Consider the following 25,652-nt stretch of genomic DNA (forward strand, 5'->3'; position numbering starts at 1 on the left):
ACAGCAATGACAACACCAGATCCTTAATCCGCTGCATCACCGAAGAACTCCAACATCTTTGTTCCTTGGTTTTAAAAAAAGAAATCAACCAGTTAACGGATTTTGAGCACAGTCAATTTGCTTTAAAACATTCCAAGTTTATTAGTCCTTAATAATTGTAAAAAGTACAGTTATTCTTAAGAACGTGTTCACATGAATACACTACCCCGTTTTCTAACATCCACCACAGATACAAACTACCTTATCTTTACTGGAACATCACTTTCACTGACAGTTTAGTTATTAGGAATGTATGGTGTATGTTTTCCTTACTCTAACATGTCAGCTAGATGTTTGCCCTCAAAGATGACTGCAGGAATGATATAAAAGACATCCATCTTCCTTTCACTATAAAAGTGGCCCTGAGCATGTCATATAATCTCATGGCTGTCAGTTTCTTCATCTCTAAAATGAAGGTTTTGGATCAGAAGACCTCTAAATTCCTCTGGTTCTGTAATCCCAAGCCTCTCATTTTGTGCTAAATAGTATATTGATGGTATATTTGAAAAGTTTTTTAAAAGTTTCCAAGGAAACTTCATTTTTAGAGATTGCAAACGATCCTTTTCCTTTTGGAAATGTTCACTTTTTTGAAAAAAAAAAAAAAAGCACAACTCTCATAAATAACATAGGCAGAACAATTAAACAATATAAATGCTTTCAATATGGTGGTTCCTAAATATTTGAAAAAATATCCCAAGTGCTTTAAAAATAATAAAAGCCGTAATTGAGATGATGCTGACAATGACAGCTATTAAGTACTTTCCCAAGTTCACCCCAGAAAGTGGCAGAGGAAGGAAGGAGACTCAGATCCATCTGATTCACACCCTGCTTCTTCCCTAGTGTTCAATCAGTGGAGCTGATTAAAACCATGGTTCTTCCAGCATTGTCAGACTGAATGAATGGCTCTGACACATACAGAGATAGGACTGAACACTAGGACAGGCTCTTTGTCCTTTTGGAAGGATACACCTCAGTGTTCCCTCACACCTTTTGTACATTTCTATCACAATGCTTATCTGGCTGTGCCTTTTTTTTTTTTGCATGTCTGCAACGTGTGGAAGTTCCTGGGTAACAGATTGAACCCACACCACAGCAACAACCCAGGCTCTGCTGTGATAATGTCAGGTTCTTAACCCACTGCACTGCAAGGGAACTCCCTTTGCTTTCTTATTTATAGTCCCTGCTAAGGCCACAACTTCACCTTTGTTTCTATATCTTTAGTACAAAGAGTTGCACTTGGCCTATACTTAATAAAAGCTTGTTGAATGAAAAAGCTGAATATATGAAAAAACCTTACAAGAAAGGCAATTGAGGGTATTTGGGCTGACACTAGTTTTTGCTATAAATTTTTTAATGTGTTCAATTGTAAGCAAGCATCCATTCTCTAAGTTGAACTTTCTGTCTTAAGGGTTATACTGGGAGTCATTCCCTGGAATCAGGAGATGATGAAATGACAAATATGAGCAAGTTCCCTTGGGGCAACATAAATGATCTCATTTAATTCTCACAGCAGTCCTGTGAGGTAGGTGAGATCAGTTACACTTTGCAGAAGGAGGCCTTGTTTTCTCCATCGAGGGAGGAAAGACCACTCATCATAAAATTATTTTACTTCTGGAAAGTTTTGTTATGCATTTTTTTTTTTGCTCTATAAGCAAACATTTATTTGGGAGATGAAAAGATACAAAGATGGCTAAGCCTCAGTCCCTGGTTAGTGTTCATTTTGTAATTATTAAGAACACATGAGCCAAATGACCAAAAGTTAAATATTCCATCCCCGGTTTACCCCTGGAATTCATTACTTTCTTCTTCCTCCTACTGTCATGTGTTTTTATAGGTGTTGAGATTATCGTTACATTTCCAAGAGATGTCAATCATCCCCAAGAAATGAGCCAAGAAGAATTACAAGAAAACAAGTAAGGAATACCCTTTGAAAGGTTAGATTGAAAATATAGTACATGCATGTGTGGTAACCTATATTTTTAGTCTTTTAACCCCCCCAACCAAGCACTTGAAAGCAAGGTTTATTACAAATATTATTGTGGCAAGAGCCACATAAATATTTTAGGTTCTGTGGGCCATATGGTCTCCATTGCAATGACTCAGCTCTGCAGTTGTAGCCTGAATGCACCATAGACTATATGTGAACAAATGGGTATGGATGTGATCCAATCAAACTACCAAAATGAACTCAGGCTGGATTTGGGCCAAGGGCCATAGTTACCTGACCCTGCAGCAGTGTTACTCAAAATGGAATTCTGTGGTCCTTCTGTTACCAGTCCATGATGAAGTCATAGAACTTGGAAATTTAAATGTTTAAAAAGCTATATAGAAATTTGACCAAGTAATTTTATGCACATTGAGCTGATGGTGGAAAAAATGGGGCTTTTTTCATGTTTTTGATGTTCATTTCATTTTTATAGTCTTTCGCTTTGATTACATTTTGTAGAAGTTTGAGCCCACAATGGAATGGCAATTTTAAAACTGATTCTTCACCAAAGATAGTTTAAGAAACACCGGGCAAGTCAGTGCCTTTGGAGAAGTTAAAAAGTCCATCCCCTATGTCTGCCCTTTACCCTTCTGGTTTCTCTGCTTGAGGAGATGGGGACGGGGAAAACTGAAGTGTGAGGGGCAGAGGGTAGATGAGGTGGAGAGCAAGTCAGAGGGTGGGGAGGTCGTGCTTTTTTAGAAATATGGTCATTCCACCCAGCAGCACCATTTGGAAATAGTCTTCCAAACTTTCTAGTGACGTCAGGCTGGGCTGAGAACTGGAGACACAGAAGATGCTAGGGGTCCAATCAGAGCTACAGCTGCCGGTCTGCATCATAGCCACGGCAATGCCAGATCTTACACCACAGCTCATGGCAACACCGGATCCCTAACCCACTGAGCCAGGACAGGGACCGAACCCGCAACCTCATGGTTCCTAGTCGGATTCGTTAACCACTGCGCCACGACGGGAACTCCAGAAATGACTTTTAAATCAAACCATTTCCTTCCTCTTTCAGTCAGATAACCTCGGTGCAGCAGGAGTGGGTACCAGCACATTCTGGTTCACTTCCAAATGAAATTGAGATGGGGGGCTCCAGGACAAAGACGGTGGCCACACAGCCTTTCCCTCTGAAGGGAGAGGAACATTCCAAAGAGCTCTGCAATGTGAACGTGGGCTTTTTGTTGCCGAGACCTTGCTTAGAACCGAACATCTCTAAGTCTGTAGCCAGAGAAGACGTTCCTCACTTCCTAAAGGGGCAGCAGAGAAAATCCGAAGGTGAGCTCATTTATTCCCTTTGGCGGGGCGGGGCGGGGGGGAGAGGAGGGGCTGTGCCCGAGGCACATGGAAGTTCCCAGGCTAGGGGTCAAATCAGAGTAGCAGCCTCTGGCTTATACCACAGCCACAGCAACACAGGATCCGAGCCTCATCTTCAGCCCACACCACAGCTCATGGCAACACCAGATCCCTAACCCACTGAGCAAGGCCAGGGATCAAACCCGAATCCTCAAGGATACGAGTCGGATTCATTCCTGCTGAGCCATAACAGGAACTCCTGAGTTCATTTAATTACATAGTGATTCCTTTATTCTTAGTCAATAAATATTTACCTTTTTCTGGAGCATCTGAAAATCTTTACAGTGAATTCCTATTTGGTTGATCATTATCTGTGGGAATTGGGGGGCCTGCACTGAGGATGCTTTCCTCCAAGATTGGATTTAGCCATTCTATCTGGCCCAAGACTTATTTACCAGTTAGCAGAACTGATGACAGTATTTCCCCTTAGGACATTGCAATCTTTGAACCTGCATCTTCATGGATACTATGTTGGGTTCTTAACCCACTGAACCACAGTGGGAACTCTAAGACCATGCACTGCGAATAACTAAGGCCTTGAATTGTGACTAACTGAAGGCCTGCACTGTTCCTAACGAAGGCCCTCACTGTCCCTGAATAGGACCACTGTCCTAAACCAACTGGCTTAAACCATCAGGAACAAACCTATAGTCCAAAAACTTGCACTTATTGGCTTATTGCAGTGATGGACAATGCATGGGAGAGGAAACATGAAGCATCTCAGCAAACAAAGGGAAAAACAGGATTCTTATTATTATAGGATTTGGGTGAAAGGGTAGAGCTTAAATGAAATTTGAATGCAGCAGTATTTCTTTAAAAATTAAAAAATTTAAATTTGTTGGGTAAAATGGATATAACATTAAACCTCCCTGTTTTGTTTTGTTTTGATTTTGGTTTGGTTTGGTCTTTTTGGCATGCCTGTGGCATGTGGAACTTCCTGGGCCAGGGACCAAACCTGAGCTGCAGCAGCAACTCATGCCACTGCAGTAGCAGTGCTGGGTGACAACCCACTGTGCAGTGGCAACCCACTGTGCCACAAGAGAACTCCTAAATTTGCTGTTTTGAAGTATATGGTTTAGTGGCATTAAACACATTTGCACAGTTGTGCAACAATTGCCACTATCCATCCCCAGATCTTTTTCATCTTGCAAAGCTGAAGCTCTCTTACCCATTCAGCTTGAACTCTCCTTTCTCCTTCCTCCTGCAGCCCCTGGTGGTAGCCACTCTTCTTTTCTGCCTCTATGAACTTGATTACTCTAGGTTCCTCATATAAGTGAAATCATAGAATATATGTTCTTTTGTGTGTGCTGATTTCAGTTCACATGAGGTTGAAGCTGCGTTTTGACAGGCTGTGTGTAAAGGTGTTCACATCAGGGCTAGACTGTGATGTAGACCCAGCCTTGGAATCTACAGGTTCACTTTCAACTCTCAGCAGCTTCTCGGCAGCCTCCCAACTTACCCTCTTCCTCTGCAGAGGATGAACATCAGTATCTTCAAATGTCTCCCATTCCCAGAGCAAATATATGAATATTTGCACATACTGTTTTCTTCTGCCAGAACATTAGGCTATCCTAGGGGTCTCCCCTTAGATATCCCTTCCTCCAGGAAGTCTTCCTGAACGTCCCCAAGACTGACTGACTCACCATGCCTTTGGACTCCCCTAGGATCCTGACCTTGTCGGTAACATAACACTCGTCATGCTGAATTGTCACAATCTTTTAATATGCTAGTCTTCACCAGATTACGAAGGCAAAAGTCATTGCACCTTTGAGAACCTAGCAACAGATCTGACACATAACTATTTTAAGATGTACATTGAAGAGTTCTCTTGTGGTGCAGTGGGTTGGGGTCCGATGATATCACCGCAGTGGCTCAGGTCACTGCTGTGGCATAGGTTCGATCCCTGGCCAGGGAACTTCTACATGCAGTAGATATGCCCCCCCCCGCACACCCACATTAAATTAATAACATCGTATGGCAATAACTGAGTGCCTATTACTACAAGATACAAATATCTACTGATGTAGCAGCATACTTGTTTTAGAAATGAGGAAACTGGGACCTAAGAAGTTTGCAGGCACACCCAGAGCACGTGGCTAGTGAGTTACAGAGGCAGGGTTCAAACCTGGATCCCCTTCTCTGAAGCCAGCTGCTTAAGCTCCGTGCCATGGGTGTTCAGAGCTCATACCTCAATCCCACTTTAGTTATGAGGGAAAAAAATGGTAAAAATATTTAGTCTTTTTTTTTTTTTTTTTTTTTTTTTTTTGTCTTTTGTCTTTTTGTCTTTTGTTGTTGTTGTTGTTGCTATTTCTTGGGCTGCTCCCGCGGCATATGGAGGTTCCCAGGCTAGGGGTCGAATCGGAGCTGTAGCCACCGGCCTACGCCAGAGCCACAGCAACGCGGGATCCGAGCCGCGTCTGCAACCTACACCACAGCTCACGGCAACGCCAGATCGTTAACCCACTGAGCAAGGGCAGGGACCGAACCCGCAACCTCATGGTTCCTAGTCGGATTCGTTAACCACTGCGCCACGACGGGAACTCCAAAATATTTAGTCTTATAGTGTAAGTGAGTTTAGAGAAAAGGAGGGGCAGGTGGTGCAGGTACAAACAGGAGGAAGGATGGATGGAGAGATTGGACACCGTGGAAATATTCTTTACTCCTAGCCAGATCACAGGGAATCTTGAAGATGTTGCTAAAATAGCACATACAGACAAGAACAAACTGGGTTTGGTCAGTATTCTGTAATGGGAACTGCTCCATAGGTGTTATGATCTTGTCTCAAAAAGTCACGTGGGTTTACCAGTCCAGTGTTTGTTCTCTTTCTTTTTTTTTAAAGTTTAAGGCTTCTTTTTTTTTTTTTTTTTTTTTTTTTTTTTGTCTTTTTGTCTTTTTGCTATTTTTTTGGGCCACTTCCGTGGCATATGGAGGTTCCCAGGCTAGGGGTCCAATCGGAGCTGTAGCCACTGGCCTACGCCAGAGCCACAGCAACGCGGGATCCGAGCCGTGTCTGTGACCTACACCACAGCTCACAGCAATGCCGGATCGTTAACCCACTGAACAGGGGCAGGGATCGAACCCGAAACCTCATGGTTCCTAATCGAATTCGTTTCTGCTGCAACACCACGGGAAATCTGATGGAGGCTTATTTTGCCAGGAGCTGTTTGCTTACTTTCTAGGGGAAAAAATAAAAATCAAAAACAAACTAACCAAAAAAAAAAAACAACAACAACAACAACAAAACAAAACAAAAAAAACAAAACCAAAAAAACCCCAAAGACACATTTCCTCTTTCTCCTGGAGATACAGTAAAGGTCTTTCTTAAAAGAAAAAGATAGCTCGGAGTTCCCGTCGTGATGGAGTGGTTAACAAATCCGACTAGGAAACATGAGGTTTCAGATTCTATCCCTGGCCTTGCTCAGTGGGTTGGCGATCCGGCGTTGCCATGAGCTGTGGTGTAGGTTGTAGACACGGCTCGAATCCCTCATTGCTGTGGCTCTGGCGTAGGCTGGTGGCTACAGCTCCGATTTGATCCCTAGCCTGGGAACCTCCATATGCTGCAGGAGTGGCCCAAGAAATGGCAAAAAAGACAAAAAAAAAAAAAAAAAAGAAAGAAAGAAAGAAAAAGATAGATCAAACAACCAACACTCCATCAAAGCTCTGAGTCTCATAATTTTTGGGTATCCTCCTGTGGTGCAACCTTACTATCTGTGCAGGTAAACATATGGTTCTTATTGTGTCAACCTATGGGGAATTGGTGTGAAGGGAACTGGTGTCCTGTGAGTGACAAATGCTCTGTCTTCTGATTCAAAGATCTTGTGTTTCTAGAAGGAATATAAATATAAATAAATCTATCTGCAAATGTTATATTTATGACATAAATACATATATAACATATGTATATAAAAAGCAACAATGGAGAGTTCCCTGATGGCTAGTGGTTAAGGATCCAGTGTTGTCACTGCTGTGGCGTAGGTTCAAGCCCTGGCCCATGAAATTTTGCATACCACAGGAAAAAAAAAAAGAGCAACATTACCCATAAAACAACCCCTTTCAGTGGCAGTAGTTTTCTGCAATCATTCCATATGCACCTCCATGTGGATTACACTTGGAAAAACTTCATTTTAACAACTTTTCCTCAGACCTCAGCATCAAGATCACTCCATTCCCCAAACCCTTGGCTTAAGGCTGACTGTGTTCACTCTATTACTAAGAATATCTGGTTATTGTGATATTTTTCTTGTTACAGAGTTTTCTACCTCTGATATGAAATATAGCAGCCGAAGAATTGAGGTAAGATTAGTCTGAGCATTTCTAACTTAAGAATTAAAAGCAAAGAATCTTGTTAGAGACAAATTCTATCAAAGAACTCAGAAACAAAATCTTTAGCAATGATACCTTGGAGAAAAAAAAAAAAACTCATGTCATTTATAGTTGGGAAAGTTGTATCTTGACATGTATATTACTTTTCTCAGGTATTTCCTGCTGTCCAGATAAGGAAGTGAGTAGCTCTTTTAGACACATTTAATGTGTCTTCTTTTAACATATTGAGAAATTAACAGATTCTTTTTCCATTGGTAGAAAGATTTTTCTAGTTGTCTAATTTGCAAGCATTTGGAAAGATGCTCTCAACTGTCTGACTCTTCTGTATCCTATGAGCCTTTGAGAAAATGCTTAGATACTGCTTAGTGTTGAAAAGAGCTTATTGGCCTTAAGAAAAAAAAATAATGGCCACTACTAGGGAGATCCTTAAGCACTGGGAGAACTTGTCTCTATGTTTGAGAGACAGAGGAAAGCTATCCATAAAACTAGGGGATTTCACTGCCTCCCACCTAGTTCTAATGCCTGGAAGTGTCAGGTTCCTTTCTTTTTCCTTTCTTCTTACATATAGGTGGCAACAGAATGAAAATTAAACATATAGCTCTCAGTTACCACTCAGGACCTATGCCCATAAATATTCTGGTATAATCTGGTATCAAGTCTGTGTACATGTGGGAAAGGCTACTGTGAAAAGTGTGAATTTGAAGAGTTTAGGATTTCCCTAGTGGTTTAGTGGCTGGGAGTCCTTCACCTTCATTCTAGCACTTTCACTGCTGAGGCCTGGGTTAAATTCTTGGACTGGGGTCTGAGATCCCACATCAGGCTGCGGCCAAAAAAAAAAAAAAAAAGAAAGAAAGAAAAAGAAAAAAACGAGAGAAAGAAAAAAGTTTATAGCTTAATAGACAAAAAAAAGCTGCATGTTATGTATTGGGTTACACTGACCTCTAGAGGTTGATAATGATATAAACTAGCTTAATTTGACAGTATTTGGAGGGCCAAAGAGAATTGAAAACCATTCAGAACACTAACACTCAAGGGTATTGGGTGGAACACCCTTAACAAAACAACATAGCCAAGGAACGAGGAGCAGTCGTGTTCCAGACAGCAACTCTGAGTTAGTCTGTAACCTAATCACTGTTACAGCAATTGTAACAGCAATTTTAAGCTGTTCTAAGTGGGAATTTTAAAATCTTGGATCAATTCTATGGAAAGTAAACAGAAAAGAGAGTATGAATAAAATAACTCACCTTTAAAAAAATACATAAAATAAAATAAAATAACTCACCTTTAAATTTTTAATGTTTACATTAATAGACCTTTATTTTAAATGTATAACCATGAATTTTTACACATGTTACATCCTGGTGCTACAGAGACACTGTTGAACCCATTGTGCCACAATTATTAGTAACTTCTAATATTGGCTTTGAAAAGTATTGTCTTACCTTGGTTCTAAAACAAAAAACAATAAGACAAAAACCCAGGAATGACATTTTAGTTTTTAATGTTGTGATCTTCAGGATAACTATGTACTTTAAAGGCCTTCCTAAAGAGAAACTTAAAATCTCTTCAGGTTGCTTTAAACCAGTTAACATAATAGGCACAAAATTCCTGATGTGGCTCAATGGGTCAAGAATCCAACTGCAGCGGCTCAGGTCTCTGCAGAGGTTTGGGTTTCATCCCCAGGCCCAACCAATGGGTTGGGTATCTAGCATTACCACAGCTGTGGTTGGTCATTAGCTTTTTCTTTCTTTCCTTTTAGTTCCCTCTGCCACCATTATCACTCTTGCCTATGAGATCTGGCCTACTTACAATCCCCCCAAGTCACAAGGATCAAAAAGAGAGAGAAATAAATATTCCAAGCCTCATAGCCTTCATACCGAAGCTCTCAGCATCTGTTAGCCAATCTGATGAATTTAAACCAACAAACATGCAGAAGGAAACACCGTTCAAGGTGTTAGTGGATCAGACCCTCAGGTCCTGGGATAACTCTATTTGGTCCAGAAACATGTGCTCTTTTTGGAAGGCTCACCGTCACAGACAACACTTGGAGGCCGAGGAGAATAGGAAACCCAGGGAAACCGAAGGATGTGTCAACATTGAAATCTCTCGCTTTGAGAAAGGGCACTCTTTGGCGTCCTTTGAGAATTTCAGGGAAGGCAATATTCCTTTAGAGAGGGAAATGGACATTGACTGCCATGGTGATGAACTGAGAAAAGCAGAAGGGAACTCTCAAACTCTTTCATCAGCAAAGAAAGAGGGTTCCGTAGCCAGAAACTGTGAACAAGATTCAGAAGTTGGATATACTCCACCAATCAAGTTCCAAGAAGCCCTGCCTTCACAAATAACTCTAAGCCAGGATGAAGGGACTAGAAATGATAGAGCTTATTCAAAAAGTGCTTCAGTACATAAAGGGGAAGCAATTGAGCTAAATCACTTTTCAGATGAGTACACTCTTCTTAAAAATTTGTCCAATGTATTCACTGATGAGCCCATTGAAAAGCTCCCAGCAGATCATAGCAGCATGGAGACCAACATAAAAATAGAGGAGGCAACCAAACCAGAAATTAATGGGATGGTGCCTCTGATCCACATCAATTTCCCTGGAGATGGAACTCCCAAGGAACCATCCATAACCAAACCAAGCCTCCAAAAAAGAAAGGGCATCCTCCATAACAACAGTAGCTTCAACATCCTTGTACAGCAAGAAAATGACAGGCATAAAGTGAAAATCCATAGAAATAAGTTGGATTCAAAGATCAAGACCAGTAACAGGACACCTCAGAATTTCACGATTTCAAATGACATTTCCATGAAGCCTCCCATGCATAAAACTGGCGTAAAAACCCAAGTTTTTCCTGCTCTGGGGCTCATGGACCCCAGACCTCGGCAATTACCCAAGTTTCAAAGGAGGATGCCACAGACAGAAAAGAAGCAATCAGCTTTCCGTGCTCCGAAACCTAAAAAGCAGTCATTCCCTTGCATCTGTAAAAATCCAGAAATAAGAAAGTCTTCTGTTCCTCTCTCTGTTCAACCAACAGAGCCAAGACTAAATTACTTAGATCTGAAGTATAGCGACATGTTCAAAGAAATCAATTCAACTGCGAATGGACCTGGAATCTATGAAATGTTTGGGACCCCTGTTTACTGTCACATGCGAGAGGCTGAACGGCATGAAAACAGATATTACCGAGAGATTTGCTCAGCTCCATCGGGCAGGTGTATCACCAATAAATGTCGATCAGTACACAGTGAGAGGACCAGCAATAGTCGAACAAGACTGTCTCAGAAAAGACTGCATCTTAAACCCCCAAAGTCTTCGCTTGGCATTAAACAAAAGCACAAAAGTTTGATTTCTAAAGAAAAGAGTTGCAAGACTGTAGGTAACAACCCACCAGCCACTGAAAATGGTGATGGTATTTCAGAACCAGGGTGGCAGGCAAAGTCTTCAGGAAAGGACTTTCTATCTTCCCGAGTTGAAGTTCAGCCCATGCACTTGGTTCAGACTCATGAGCAGTCCATTGAACAGAACGAATCCCTTCCCGTCTCAGATCTGTCCATTGTTGAAGAAGTCTCTATGGAAGAGTCTGCTGATGAAGAAGATGTTTCTAACAATCAGATCCTTGCCACAAGCCTCAGAGATCTGCATGAGCTTGAAGAGCTCCATCATCAGACTCCATGTGTCCTTTCAGAAGACAGCTGGGCAGTGCCCAGGGAAGAGAGTTCCAACAAGCATGTACTACAAGAAAAGCAGAACATGGCATCTCTTGGTAAAACAAATGCCAACCAAGTTTTAACTAATGATGTAGAGTTTGATAGCCTTTCAGAGAAGTCTAAGACATGTATGAATTTCTCTTTCCAAGAGAAACAGAATAGTGCCTCTTCCCAAGCATATCAGCATTGGGCATGTTCTCTGGATCATGATAGTTTAGCTAAGAAGTCAATTTCTTATGAAACATTTGGAAAAACTTTAAATGATGCAGATTCAATTTCCCAAGAAATCTTAGACTCTGTAAACAATGAAGAATTGACAGATGAACTCTTAGGTTGTCTAGCCGCAGAACTATTAGCTCTTGATGAGAAAGCTAACAACTCTGGCCAACTAATGACAAATGAAATGGATCCTGAAAACTTAAATCTTGTCCTCAGTCAGAGAGGAAATACCATGCAAGAATTAGGTGAAGAAACAACAAATGTCAAAATACAGGTTGGTATCATTAGAATCAGAGATTCATCAGAGTGGAAAGGGACCTCAGAGACATCTCCAGTTTGCAGAAATTGAGGTTTAGAAAGTCCCATTCTTTTTTATTGTTGTTTTGCTTTTTAGGGCTGCACCTGCAGCATATGGAGGTTCCCAGGCTAGGGGTCAAATCAGAGCTACAGCTGCCGGCCTGTGCCACAGCCACAGCAATGCAGGATCCAAGCTGTGCCTGCGACCTATACCACAGCTCACGGCAACACCAGATCCTTAACCCACTGAGCGAGGCCAGGGATCAAACCTGCAACCTCATCGTTCCTAGTTGGATTCGTTTTTGCTGCGCCAGGATGGGAACTCTGGGACAGGCATTCTAATTTCAGCTCCACACCCTACATTTTTATTTTGGCCTCACTGGCACACGTGCGTGTTCCTGGGCCAGGGATCGAACAGGGGGCACAGCAATGACAACACTGGATCCTTAACCCCCTGAGCCATGAGGGAACGCCCCCTGCCCCACACTCTTAATCACCACACAATGGGAATATTCCTTGTCCTAAAAGGCCAGTTCCATCTACATGATGACCTGGGTCTCTGCTGGGAGGCGGACAGAGAAGCGGATAGGGAGGCTGCCAGGCTTGGCTGGGAGATGGGGGTACATGTGTGCATGCCTGTATGGTGGAGATGGATCTACCAGCCTGCCATTTCAAATTCAAGAAAAGCTAACAAGCTAGTAAATACAATCAGCCCATAACCCTACCTTTCAATCACAGTGTCAAAAGCTGACGTTTTGTGATATTCTGTTTCCAAGCAGTTCTGAAATTTCATTTTGGATAGAAATGGGAGGGCCTGGGGAGGAGGAACCCAAAGAGCCTTTCGGAGGCATGGGCGCTCTTTCGCGAGGAAGGTGACCCCGTGGGATGTCTTGTTCTTAAAGGACCTTCACTGCGCCTCAACATCGACACTGTCATTTATTTTTAAGAATTTGGAGAGGAGATCAAAACAAAGTATTTTTGGTCCTGATCAATCAATTGGAAAACATGGTCTAAGCTCTTCAAAGAGATGCTTGTTCTGCAACTTCTAGGGCAGGGCTTCTCAGAGTTGACTATGGATGCACATCTCTTGGGATCATGCTGAAATGTAGGCACTGATTTGGTCTGTCTAGGGACCAAGATTCTGCAAGTCTAACAAGCTCCCATGGTATCTTGATTTAGTTGGTCTGCGGATCCTCCTTTGAGTAGCAAGGGTCTAGAGGACTATGAAACTTCAGTCTAATGCATCTGACCTTGACCACCAGACTGGTTTGCTATGGCTGTGCACACATGCATGTCTGTGTGAGTGTGTGTGTGTGTGTGCTCGTGCATGCAAGCATGTGTGTGAGAGTATCTATCTGTATGTATATTTGTGTGTAAATGCATGTATGCATGTGGAAGTGTATGCATATATGCTTACATATATGTGTCTGATGTTGAAATAAGTGAAGAACAAAGGCTGCTTATTCAGAGCTCACTATAGCAAGGGAGTCAATCACCATCACTTGCATTTGGCAGAGATTCAAAAGCAGGTGGAGAAGTAGGAAAGCATTTTAGAGGAAAAAAGTCTTCAGACATGACCTGGTTGGAGGCTCTTGTTCTAGGGAAGCTGTAGGTGGGCTAACCAGAAGGGGCCTCCTATGTAATTGGTTAAGCGTGCATATTTGGCCTTCTCTGGCTGGTCCTAAGTTAGAAGAAAGGAAGGCTTTATTCTTCACACTTTCTCTCCATCCCAAGGACTCAGATTTTTTTTTTCTTTTTATGACTGCGGTCACCGCATTTGGAAGTTCCCAGGCTAGGGGTCAAATCGGAGCTGCAGCTGCAAACCTATACCACAGCCACAACAACACCAGATCTGAGCTATATCTGTGACCTGCGCAGAGGCTTGTGGCAACACTGGATCCTTAACCCACTGAGCGAGACCAAGGACCAAACCTGCATCCTCATGGACACTATGTCCCACTGAGCCATAATGGGAATTCCAGCTCAGAATTGAATGATGACTTTTCTATTTGTCTCATTCTTCCAGAGATATGGTAATGGGTTCAGGATCTATGACAAAGAAGAGAAAATTTTCAACTCCTATGAAAAAATATTTTCTGAAAATAGTTTAAAATATGAAGAACCTGTCCTGTGGACCAAGGGTGAGATCCTTGGGAAGGGAGCCTATGGCACAGTAAGTTAAATGGGAAATGTTATGAAAAATTTTTTAAATCCCCATTACTCCTTGACGCCCCCTAACTTCTTCCCTATTCTTCCTGCGACCCTTTCCCACCCACATACCCTTTTACTTAGAACTCTTTCAGTTGGAAGTAATAGGAAACCCAACCCAAACTGGCTTGAGGAAAAAGATGTTCATTGCTTTACATAACTGAAGGGTCTAGAGGAGCTCTGGCTCTGGGCACAGCTAGTTTCAGAGGTCAAACCATGTCATCAGGATCTGGCCTCTCTCTATCCTGGTTTTCATTTTCAGCCTCCATGTGGTGGTACAATGGCCATTGTATTTCTAGCTTCTCATTCTCTGAGGTCCAAATCCTATGGGCAAGAATTCTCTTTGTTCAACCATCCAGGATATGTTACCAGAAGTTGAGAGAGCCATTGCTTACTAGCAAAACCCAAAAGATGTTCCTTACATTTTGTGAATTGCATAAAAAAACCATCTAAAGTCCTAGCCCATTAGTGTTTATGCAAATTGGTAAAGAAAGGACTGAACCCGAGCCTGAACCCAAGTTATGATATGCATGCTACTTCTCTCCATCTTGGCTCCACTGAAACATTCAGTTTGCCTAAGTACTTTGCATTTAATCCTTGTCTTTAGAGAAAGACAAGGATTGGGGAGGAGAAGGGAAAAGACATGCATCATCATGTATATTTAATAATAAGGTATTGGTTTGCTTCTAGGTATACTGTGGTCTTACTAGCCACGGAGAGTTAATAGCTGTAAAACAGGTGGCTTTGGATACCTCTGATAAATCAGCTACTGAAAAAGAATACCGGAAACTGCAGGAAGAAGTAGATTTGCTCAAAGCATTGAAACATATCAACATTGTGGCATATTTGGGGACATGTTTGGAGGAGAATATTGTAAGCATTTTCATGGAGTTTGTTCCCGGCGGTTCAATCTCTAGTATTATAAACCGTTTTGGGCCACTGCCCGAGACGGTGTTCTGTAAATACACAAAACAAATTCTACAGGGTGTTGCCTATCTCCATGAGAACTGTGTAGTGCATCGGGATATCAAAGGAAATAATGTTATGCTTATGCCAACTGGAATAATAAAGCTGATTGACTTTGGCTGTGCCAAGCGTTTGGCTTGGGCTGGCTTAAATGGCACCCACAGTGACATGCTGAAGTCCATGCATGGGACTCCATATTGGATGGCCCCAGAAGTCATCAATGAGTCTGGCTATGGACGGAAGTCAGACATCTGGAGCATTGGCTGCACTGTGTTTGAGATGGCCACAGGGAAGCCTCCCCTGGCTTCCATGGACAGGATGGCAGCCATGTTTTACATTGGTGCACACCGAGGGCTGATGCCTGCTTTACCAGAACACTTCTCAGAAAACGCAGCAGATTTCGTGCGGGTATGCCTAACCAGGTAAGAAGCTGAAAGCAGGAGGAGGAGGCTAAGTCCCCAAAGATTCCAAGCAGCTGCCATTTCCCCTGTAATTTAGGGCCCATTATAAACTCTGCTCAGGTTATGATATCAAGTAAAGAGTGACTCTGTGCTGAGAAGAATCATGACTAACAATATTGGGTGACTGCATCCTTGTTGTATCAGGATATGGGGTTAATGTTTCAAGTAGGAAGTGCCTCAATTAAATGTCTTGGGTTGGAGTTCCCATTGTGGCTCAGTGTGTTAAGAACCTGACATAGTGTCTGTAAGAATTTGGAGTTGATCCCTGGCCTCACCCAGTGGATTAAGGATCCGGTATTGCCCCAATCTGTGGTGTCATTCGCAGACGTGGCTTAGATAAGGTGTTGTCATGGCTGTAGCATAGGTCTGCAGCTGCAGCTTCTGATTCAACCCCTAGCCTGGTAACTTCCATATGCCACAGGTGCGGCCGTAAAAAGAAAAAATAAAAATAAATGTTTTATCAGATTCAGACAATACTTCCTCAGATAGGGAGTTCCTGCTGTGGTACAGTGGAAATGAATCTGACTAGTATCCATGAGGATCTGGTTGGGATCCCTGGCCTCACTCAGTGGGTCTGGAATCCAGTGTTGCCATGGGCTGTGGTGTAGGTCGCACATGCAGCTCGGATCTGGTGTTACTGTGGCTGTGGCGTAGGCCAGTGGCTACAGCTCTGATTTGACCCCTAGCCTGGGAACCTCCATATGTAGAGGGTGTGACTAAAAAGCAAAGGAAAAAGAAAAAAACAAAAATCTTCCTCAGATCAATGGGTATGCAAAAATTGCTGAAGATCTCCTTATTTGCCAATGATACATTTTCCCGGGGACCAGCCATGGTGAACTGAGATCACCTGTGCTTAGCTTCTATCCCCTCTCCGGGAAACAGTGCTCTCATTTCTCCCTAAAACCAGCTCTCTGGAAAGTATGTGAGAAATTCATTCATATCAAGGGGATGATATCAACTGATTGATGACTGACAGATTTAATGTATTGTTTCTCCAGAAATATGTGCATTTTAAAAAGGTGAGGGGGAGTTCCCCTTGTAGCACAGTGGAAACGAATCCAACTAGGATCCATGAGGATGTGGGTTTGCTCCCTGGCCTTGCTCAGTGGGTTAAGGATCTGGCATTGCTGTGAGCTGTGGTGTAGGTCACAGACGTGGCTCGGATCTGGTGTTTCTGTGGCTGTGGTGTGTAGGCCAGCAGCTATAGCTTGGATTTGACCCCTAGCTTGGAACCTGAATATGCTGTGGGTGCAGCGCTAAAAAGCAAAAAAGAAAAATAAAAAAAGAAAAAAGTGAGAGGAATCATTTTGAGCCAAAGGAACAAATCTCTAATTGGAGGGTTTCAAGCATCAAGTGGATAATGCCTGGGGAAGGAGAAAAGTCCCAGAAGGTTGCCTGTTTACTCCTGTCCTAATACTTGTGTTTTTTCTTACCTTTCAAAGAAATATACTTTCTTATTCTCAGTGAAAAATTCTAGTGCCCTAGCTTTCAGCAAACATGTATGGCTACCTCAAGCTCCCTGAATGGGTTCATTTTGAATTTCTTAATGTATCTCCAGAACTTCCAGTTCACCCTGTCTGTAGATGAATGTGTCTCTTTTAGACTTTCTGTCTCCTCTCCCAGCACATATGACTCAGCCTGTCCTGGTTGATTTCAGGGGATCACATAGGCCAAGGCAGCAAGCAACACAGACTCCAGGGCAGTTCTGGGCAGAGATCTGTAAGTGTTCCAGCATGAGTTTTGCAGACAAAGCTCCAGGCACACACAAAAAAAACCTCACAAAAGGGACATGATGGTATTAGGAATATTATATGGACCAGTGCTAGATTTGAAGATTGGTCTTAGTTCTTAAAATTACTGTGGTTGGTTTGTTCTGAATTGAACGATTATCTATTGTTGATCCATAGAAACTACTTGCTATTCTCATTTTCTTTCAAGTTGTCATTGCTCTCTTTCACACACACACACACACACACACACACACACACACACACAGCTTTAAAGGGAGAGGGTGAAATAGTTTTTATGGCTCTCCTTTCGATCTGTTGCTTCATAAACAAAGCAACATACAACTCACACCACTAATGATAAATTAATAGGATTGTTGTGAAGGTTAAGTGAAATTATGTATGTAAATTAGGGCTCCATAGTTAGTAACCTTTTGAAAGAATACTAATGCACTTTACCTAATGAGTGTCATATGCAAGCATACAATTGTCTCCTGAAATTCTATGGCAAAGACCCTAAGGACTCTAGAATCTTCCTAGTTGTCTATAATACTCCTCAGATGTGTGGAGAGTCATAAGTAAAGATTCAGAAGTAGAGATGGTCAGGTATAAACCAGGAATAAGAACTGAATAGAACCGAAATGAATATGGGAGTTCCTGCCATGGCACAGTGGGTTAAGAATCTGACTGCAGCGGCCCAGGTCACTGCAGAGATGTAGGTTCAATCCCTGGCCTAGGAACTTCCATCTGCTGTGGGTGCAGCCATTTAAAAAAGTAAATAAAGAAATGAATTTGGGGGTGCAGTAAGAAGCAAGCCTGACTGAGGGTACCCTTATGGGCAGGTCTCAGAAGTTCTGGGAAATCAGGTCATAGAATTTAACTTTGTTCTAGTAGGCAGTGAAGAGCAGGAGACTACAGAGGACTGGGGGCAGAGAATGCCATGAAGAAAAAGTTCTTTGAGGAGGCAGGTCAGATGGCAGATTCAGAAGGACTTGGAATGGAGGCCATTTGGGAATCCACAGCTTGGATGTTGATGGTGATAGAAGCAGTGGAAGTGTAAAGGGGATTCTGAAACATTTCAGAGGAATGTGAATCAAGACTTGGTGATGGAGAATGATAGGGTCTCATGGTTTTGAGCCTGGATAATGGAAAAAAAAAAAACAGGGACAGGGAGAAAGTTGAAGGAAACACTTGAAGCTATGGAATTGTTGCTCAGGAAAGCAAGTAACACTGGAGGTGCATATTGGAAAATTACAAGGTAGCCATAACCATGAAAAAATCAGCGGGCTAAAGAAAATGTTTTTGAAAATGCTCATGGGAGTAGATAACAAAATATTCATAGAATCAAGTCTATTACACACTGGAAGGAAGGGAGGGAGGGGAGTTGCCCCAGGGTGGGGGAAGAACAAAGAGAAAAGTTTCTTCTAAGACCAAGTAGATAGAGGTTGTTTCAGAAAGAAGGGGGCAGTGAGTACTTCAAATGCTACATAAATGACAAGGAGAATGAGCTCACTGAATTTGGTGAGGAGAGGAGTTCCTGCTGTGGCACAGTGGTTTAAGGATCTGGCATTGCTGCAGCTGTGGTATAGGTCACACACAGCTTTTTGATCCCTGATCTGGGAACTTCCATATACCAAGGGTGTGGGTGTGGAAAAAAAATTTCAGTAAGGAGAAAGTCATGGTTAGTTTTAAGAGGCAATTTGTATAAAAAGAAATAGGCCAGATGGTAAGGATTTAGGATAATAAATGTTAAGGAAAAATCACTGGGTTTGGCCAAGTTAGAGAAAATTGGCAGGAATAGAAGAAATAGGATGGCAGCTAGAAAAGTAATCATTTAAGGATTTTTGAAGACAGAAGAGATTTCTGCATATTTTTAAGGCAGAAGAAAGGGAGAGGGTTTTGTTTTTTTTGTTTGTTTTGTTTTTTTTTTTTGAAGGGGTTTCTGGTTACTTTCTTTTTAAAATATTTCCATTTTCAACTGGAAAATGCTGTTCTTGGTGGTCGTTTGCTTCCAAGATTATCAAGATAGCCAATTTAACCAAAAGAATGCCTTTGAGGAGTTCCCGTTGTGGTGCAGTGGAAACAAATCCAACTAGGAACCATAAGATTGTAGGTTCGATCCCTGACCTAGCTCAGTGGGTCAAGGATCCGGCGATGCCATGAACTGTGGTGTAGGTCGCAGACACCGTTTGGTTCCGGCATTGCTGTGGCTCTGGTGTAGGCAGGCAGCTGCACCTCCAATTAGACCCCTAGCCTGGGAACCTCCATATGCTGTGGATGTGGCCCTAAAAAGACAAAAGACAAAAAAAAAAAAAAAAAAAAAAAAAAAAAAAAAAAAAAAAAAAAAGGATGCCTTTGAATAGGTCATGACACGTAAATATTGACTGGTTCATTGGTTCATTGACTAGCTCTTTGGCAAAAGCTTTATGATTTCTTGAGGGGAAAAAACCTAGACTCCAAAAGTACTAATTGAGTAACTGTCTCCCTTTACTTTATGCTCATCCAAGAGTGCACCAAATGGGATTTCAATAAATCACCAAAGCGCATTTAAATGTCTACTTCTTAAAGGCTTTTTAATCCTGGATACCAATGCCTCTAAATTTTAAGAGTAAATTTCATGGTAATTAAAAGTGAATTGTACACCTAAAAATGTGTGTTTTTTTTTATTTATAAATTATATCCCAAACAAATTGAGCAAAAGTACAATGGAGAAATAGTTACTGTTTTTGAATCATAATAGGTAATAATTTGAATTATTACTATATGATCCTCTTTATTATTTATTTATTTTCTTTTAAGGGCTGCACCTACTGCATATGGAAGTTCCCAGGCTAAGGGAATCAGAGCTGCAGGTGCCGGTCTATACCACAACCACAGCAACACCAAATCCGAGCCTTGTCTGCAACCTACACCATAGCTTACAGCAATGCCGGATCCTTAACCCACTGAGCTTGGCCAGGGATCGAACCCACCTTCTCATGGATACTAGTTGGGTTTATCACCACTGAACCCCAACGGGAACTCTAATGTGACACTATTTAAAAGCTGTATATACAGGGTTTTTTTGGCCATGCCCATGGCATGTGGAAGTTCCTGGGCTAGGAATTGAACCTGAACCACAGCATTGACCTGAGCTGGTGCAATTACAACACTGGATCTTTAACCCACTGCGCCACAGGGAACTACTATATACACCTTTTAAAAATTTTCCCCGAGTTAGATGTTATTGTTATCCTTTTACTGATGAGGAAAGAGTCGGAGGGAGTTCCTGTCGTGGCTCAGTGGTTAACAAATCCGACTAGGAACCATGAGGTGGTGGGTTTGATCCCTGGCCTTGCTCAGTTGGGTCAAGGATCAGGCATTGCCGGGAGCTGTGGTGTAAGTCGAAGATGTGACTCGGATCCCACGTTGCTGTGGCTGTGGCGTAGGCCACTGGCTACAGCTCCGATTAGACCCCTAGCCTAGCAACACCCTTATGCCAAAGGTGTGGCCCTAGAAGAGGCAAAACAAACAAACAAAAAGAGTCAGAATCACTTGCCTAAGATCACACAGCTCAAATCTGGATTCTGGACTCAACCCAAGTCTGTTTGGCTGGCAGAAGTTGTATTTCCATTGTGAAAACTGGCAATTTGAGTCAAGTAGATGTAGCTGGCAACTGTGTCATTGGGTACTGCGTATTCTAATGTGTTTTTCCTTTTTTAGGGACCAGCGTGAGCGACCTTCTGCTATCCAGCTCCTGAAGCACTCCTTCTTGAAAATAAGTCACTGAACATACATCAAAACATACTTTCCAGCTCTATTATAGATAACTATTGTTACTGCTTCATTGTGGAAATGATGGTTAAGGGATCTTTGTTTTCTTACTGGAAAGTCAATCTAACCCAATTTAACCAGATCCTGCAGTGTTGCTAACTGAAAAGTTTCAGTTACAGATTAGCCTCAGCTAATTAGCCTCAAGCTTCAGGAGCAATTACCCATGTATGAGAAACAACAAAAACCTATTCCAGTGTTTAAAGTTTTGATCATCCAGAAACTATAATCTCTATTGCTTTATATGACATTTCCTTCTATTTTTGCCCTGTCAGTTTTAACTGTAGAAACAAGAAGAAAATGTATTTTCTTGCTTGGTGGGTAAAGATGGCTTATTTAATTCTTACAAAGGAGAGTAGAGGAAGGTGAGAAATTTTTGTGTTTTTTGGGGTTTTGTTTTTTGCTGTGCCTGCGTCTTACTGAAGTTCCCCAGCCAGGGATCAAACCCGCACTACAGCAGTGACATGAGTGACAGTAGTGACAATGCCAGATCCTTAACCTTCGGAGGCACTAGGGAACTCCTAGGCAGCAATAGTGTTGCAGATTATAGGCGCCTCAATGTTAGCAGGAAGAGTTAAGGGGCTTGGCCTTTCATTATCAGAGGCTCCCCTAATTCCTCAAAAGTCTCCACTTACAAGAAGTTGGGCTATTAAGGTGGCTCCTTAAAACTCAGGCTGTCTTCCCTGTAATTTACGATTTGAGGTCTTATTTGCAAAGTGAATTAGGTCATTAGCACATTGAGAACCAGCTCAGCATAAGCCAGTTGATGAGATAAAAGCTCCATCTGTTAAGGGGTCAGCATATAAATTTCTCCAGGGCAGTTTGCTCACTTCACCTGAAGGAAGGCCATCCCCACTGAAGTCACTATTCACTTTTATCCTCGGGACACTGGAAAACCTTGCAAAAATGAACAGGGACATGTCACAATTACTACATAGCCTTCAGTTAGTTAAGTGTTCTTAAGGTTTCTGGGGTTCCCGTCGTGGCTCAGTGGTTAACTAATCAGACTAGAGAACCATGAGGTTGTGGGTTTGATCCCTGGCCTCGCTCAGTGGGTTAAGGATCTGGTGTTGCTGTGAGCTGTGGTGTAGGTCACAGACGGGGCTCAGACCCAGCATTGCTGTGGCTCTGGTGTAGGCTGGCGGCTACAGCTCCGGTTAAAACCCTAGCCTGGGAACCTCCATATGCTGTGGGTGCGACCCTAGAAAAGACAAATAATAATAATAATAATAAAGTTTTCTGTTGCTGTGACTCCATTCATCTACTAAATTTCATTGACATTTATTGTTTTGGCTGCACACGAGGCATGCAGAAGTTCCTGGCCTGGGACAGAAAGAGAACCACAGCAGTGACAATGCCAGATCCTTAACCCACTAGGCTGCCATGGAACTCCTGAACCTATGGTTTTAAGCTAGGTCTACAGATTCTTTTTACTAGTTGCTATCATGTGAAGATGGCATAACTTCAAACTAATTTTGGGTGTATTCTAACACGAGTTATCAAGCTTTCTCAAAAACAAGCTGCTGCTTCAGGAGTTTTTGAAATAAATGTGAAATGCAGTCCAGCTGAGGTAAAGATTTTACTTTGGCGGACATGCTTAGAAGTGTCTCTGTGGGTATACCTTCCTTGTCTCTCCCCAATTTGTATAGCTCTCCCCTTATATTTGATGAAATCTTAAGGGATATTGTCCCTTATTTTACTTACTTATCAACTTTTTTTTTTTTCTTTCCCTTTTTGGGGTTGTACTGAGGCATATGGAAGTTCCCAGGCAAGGGGTCAAATCAGAGCTGTAGCTGCTAGCCTACGCCACAGCCACTACCAGGACAGATCCAAGCTGTGTCTGCAACCCACACCACAGCTCACAGCAACACTGGATCCTTAACCCACTAATAGAGGCCAGGAATGGAACCTGCATGCTCATGGATACTAGTCGGGTTCCTACCCCACTGAGCCACAAGAAGTCCAAAAGCTTTTCATTTTTCACTTAGCCATCCCTTAAAAAACAAAATACATTGCCTTCCCTTCTACGATTATCCTCCCTTCTAAGCAGGCAATTCCCCAGTTTTCAAGCCCTTTCAAGTCATTTCGTTAGGTACTTGGACTGGCCTCAAGCTCAACAAAAGGAAATTTAACTCCTCAGGTAAAACCCTAAAAGTAGTTTCAACTCTAGAGCATCTCCTTAGCTTTAACCTACTTCAGCATTAATATGGTGGACATTTCTCAGTAGCTGAATTAAGAGTCACCAATGTAGAAAAGAATTTTTAAGCTCTGGAGTATGAGATTCCCTTTCTTGGCTTTACCCACTCTCCTGCTTTGTCCACGATGGTGATCCTGGGCCTTTAATGTAATGAGTAGCTCCTAGATAACCACTAAATCTGTTCAGTGAGCATCTAGTTTCCTTCACCTAACAGGCCATCTTTATTCCTACTTGTTGCACTTGCAAGGATTCAGTTTAAAGCAGCTATGTAATAAAGCAGCTTGCATTTGAAGTTTTGGGTGATTCAACTTGAAAGTACTGGGTGTAGGCAGCCTGTATATTCATTGATAATGAACATCTTTTTGTCTTTTCTAGGGCCACACCCACAGCATACAGAAGTTCCCAGTTTAGGGGTCCAATCAGAGCTGTAGACACCGGCCTAAGCCAGAACCACAGCAATGCGGGAACCAAGCTGCGGGTCTGTGACCTACACCACAGCTCACCACAACGCCGAACCCCTGACCCACTGATCGAGGCCAGGGATCGAACCGGCAACCTCATGGTTCCTAGTTGAATTCATTAACCACTGAGCCACGACGGGAACTCCGATAATGAAGATCTTTAAGTTTCGTGAGTTCCCATCATTAGGGATCTGGCATTGCCGTGTGCTGTGATGTAAGTTGCAGACACGGGTCAGATCTGGCAGCGCTGTGGCTGTGGCAGAGGCACACGGTTACAGCTCTGATTCAACCCCTACCCTGGGAACCTCCATATGCCAAGGCCCTAAAAAGATCAAAGACAAAAAAAAAAAAAAAGTTTTGTGCATGGCACTGTACTGTGAAAAGCTGAAATACCAAACACTCTTAAAAAAAAGCTGTAGCATTTGGTCTCATCATGACTTACAAACCTGTGAAAACCCATGACTGAATTCATGTCTAAAGCAATTGTTTCTATGGATTATGACTTGAAAGACCAAAGAAAATGATCCTGGGTATATGCTTGGATTTTTGTAAGGTCTCAATAAGCCTGTTAATTTCATGGCAATACAATTAAAACCCCTCATTTAGTAAAGCCCTACATTGCTTTGAGGAGTGGTGGTGGTTGCAGGAACAGGCAAGTTATAAAGTTAAAACAAAAACATACAATATTTTCCATTATATTAAAAATAGCGGAGTTCCCGTCGTGGCGCAGTGGTTAACGAATCCGACTAGGAACCATGAGGTTGCGGGTTCGGTCCCTGCCCTTGCTCAGTGGGTTAACGATCCGGCGTTGCCGTGAGCTGTGGTGTAGGTTGCAGACGCGGCTCGGATCCTGCGTTGCTGTGGCTCTGGCGTAGGCTGGCGGCCACAGCTCCGATTCAACCCCTAGCCTGGGAACCTCCATATGCTGCGGGAGTGGCCCAAGAAATAGCAAAAAGACAAAAAAAAAAAAAAAAAAAAGCAGTGGGAGGGTAGTGGAGAAACTATGGAGTGGAGTGAATTACTAAATGGTATTATTAATTTTGGTTAAGTGGAATTACTTTGTAATGTTCTTAAATAAAACTCTTGTGATTTATTATATGCTAAAAACAAAAAGCCCTTACTGGTGTTTATCAACATAAAATGAAGACAAACTTCTAATGATGCCAAGACATTTATTTTACATTTAGGCTTAAAATGAATGTTAGAAGTAACTTTTCTATCCTAGCTCTATTTCATGAAAGCCACTGCAAGGCTGCCATTTTCTTTCAAGTGGGAGGTGCAGGAAAATTGCTGAGGGAGGAAAAAAGGCGAATGAAGAGAGCAGCAATATTAAAGCAGGTTATAACTAAACTTTTTACAGAATAAAAAAAAAAACTTTTTACAGAAAATCTCCCTTCTAGATAATTTCAAATACTCCTGCTTTTTGTCGGTGTGCTGCAAGAGGGCCCACAAGAAAATCGCAGTGCAAATCAGCATCAACAACTTAAATTCTGAAGACATGCAGTGTTTAATACACACTCAAGTTTATCACTCTTGGATTGGCCTTCGCCACTCCAATATCCATAATACACTTTTAAGATTCTCTCCAATGCCAACTATTCTATTTAACTTTCCTCAATCACCCAAGCCTTAAACCACATAACCCAATGAATAGGTACTATAACTGACATTTTGTAGATTAGGAAATCAAGGCGCAAAATCAAGTAATTTACTCAAGGACATCAGCTACTAAGCGATGAGGCTGAGATTGGGATTTGGACAGTCTGGTCCCAGTGGCCATACTCCTTGGATATGAAGTCACTCAAATAAGTAATAATGTTTATATTAAGAAACCTTATTTCCCACATCTCCCAGGGGCTGAAAGTTAACAAGACATGTTAGAGCCTTGGA

General features: G+C 42.2%; 1 protein-coding gene across 3 annotated transcripts in view; it reads left to right on the top strand.

The window, feature by feature from the left end:
- The window catches only part of MAP3K19 (mitogen-activated protein kinase kinase kinase 19), a 62,477-nt gene extending 38,359 nt beyond the window's left edge, over positions 1-24,118 (top strand). The window contains exons 8-14 of one of the 3 annotated variants that reach the window (XM_085001354.1): positions 1,874-1,952; positions 3,045-3,304; positions 7,632-7,675; positions 9,465-11,909; positions 13,959-14,105; positions 14,831-14,849; positions 23,893-24,118. In XM_085001354.1, coding sequence (XP_084857480.1) covers positions 1,874-1,952; positions 3,045-3,304; positions 7,632-7,675; positions 9,465-11,909; positions 13,959-14,105; positions 14,831-14,849; positions 23,893-23,975 — 3,077 coding nt within the window. In that variant the 3' untranslated portion in view covers positions 23,976-24,118. Of the gene's footprint in view, positions 1-1,873; positions 1,953-3,044; positions 3,305-7,631; positions 7,676-9,464; positions 11,910-13,958; positions 14,106-14,830; positions 15,529-20,996; positions 23,704-23,892 lie in introns of those variants that run through there. The other 2 variants (XM_003483595.5, XM_085001355.1) reach the window with 2 other exon arrangements.
- Positions 24,119-25,652: the final 1,534 nt, after the last annotated feature.

This window comes from Sus scrofa, chromosome 15 (genome assembly GCF_054392235.1).
Source record: "Sus scrofa isolate SSC_HxYL_T2T_F1_AM1 chromosome 15, Sscrofa_HxYL_maternal_Yorkshire_Landrace_v2.0, whole genome shotgun sequence".
Lineage (NCBI taxonomy): Eukaryota > Metazoa > Chordata > Mammalia > Artiodactyla > Suidae > Sus > Sus scrofa.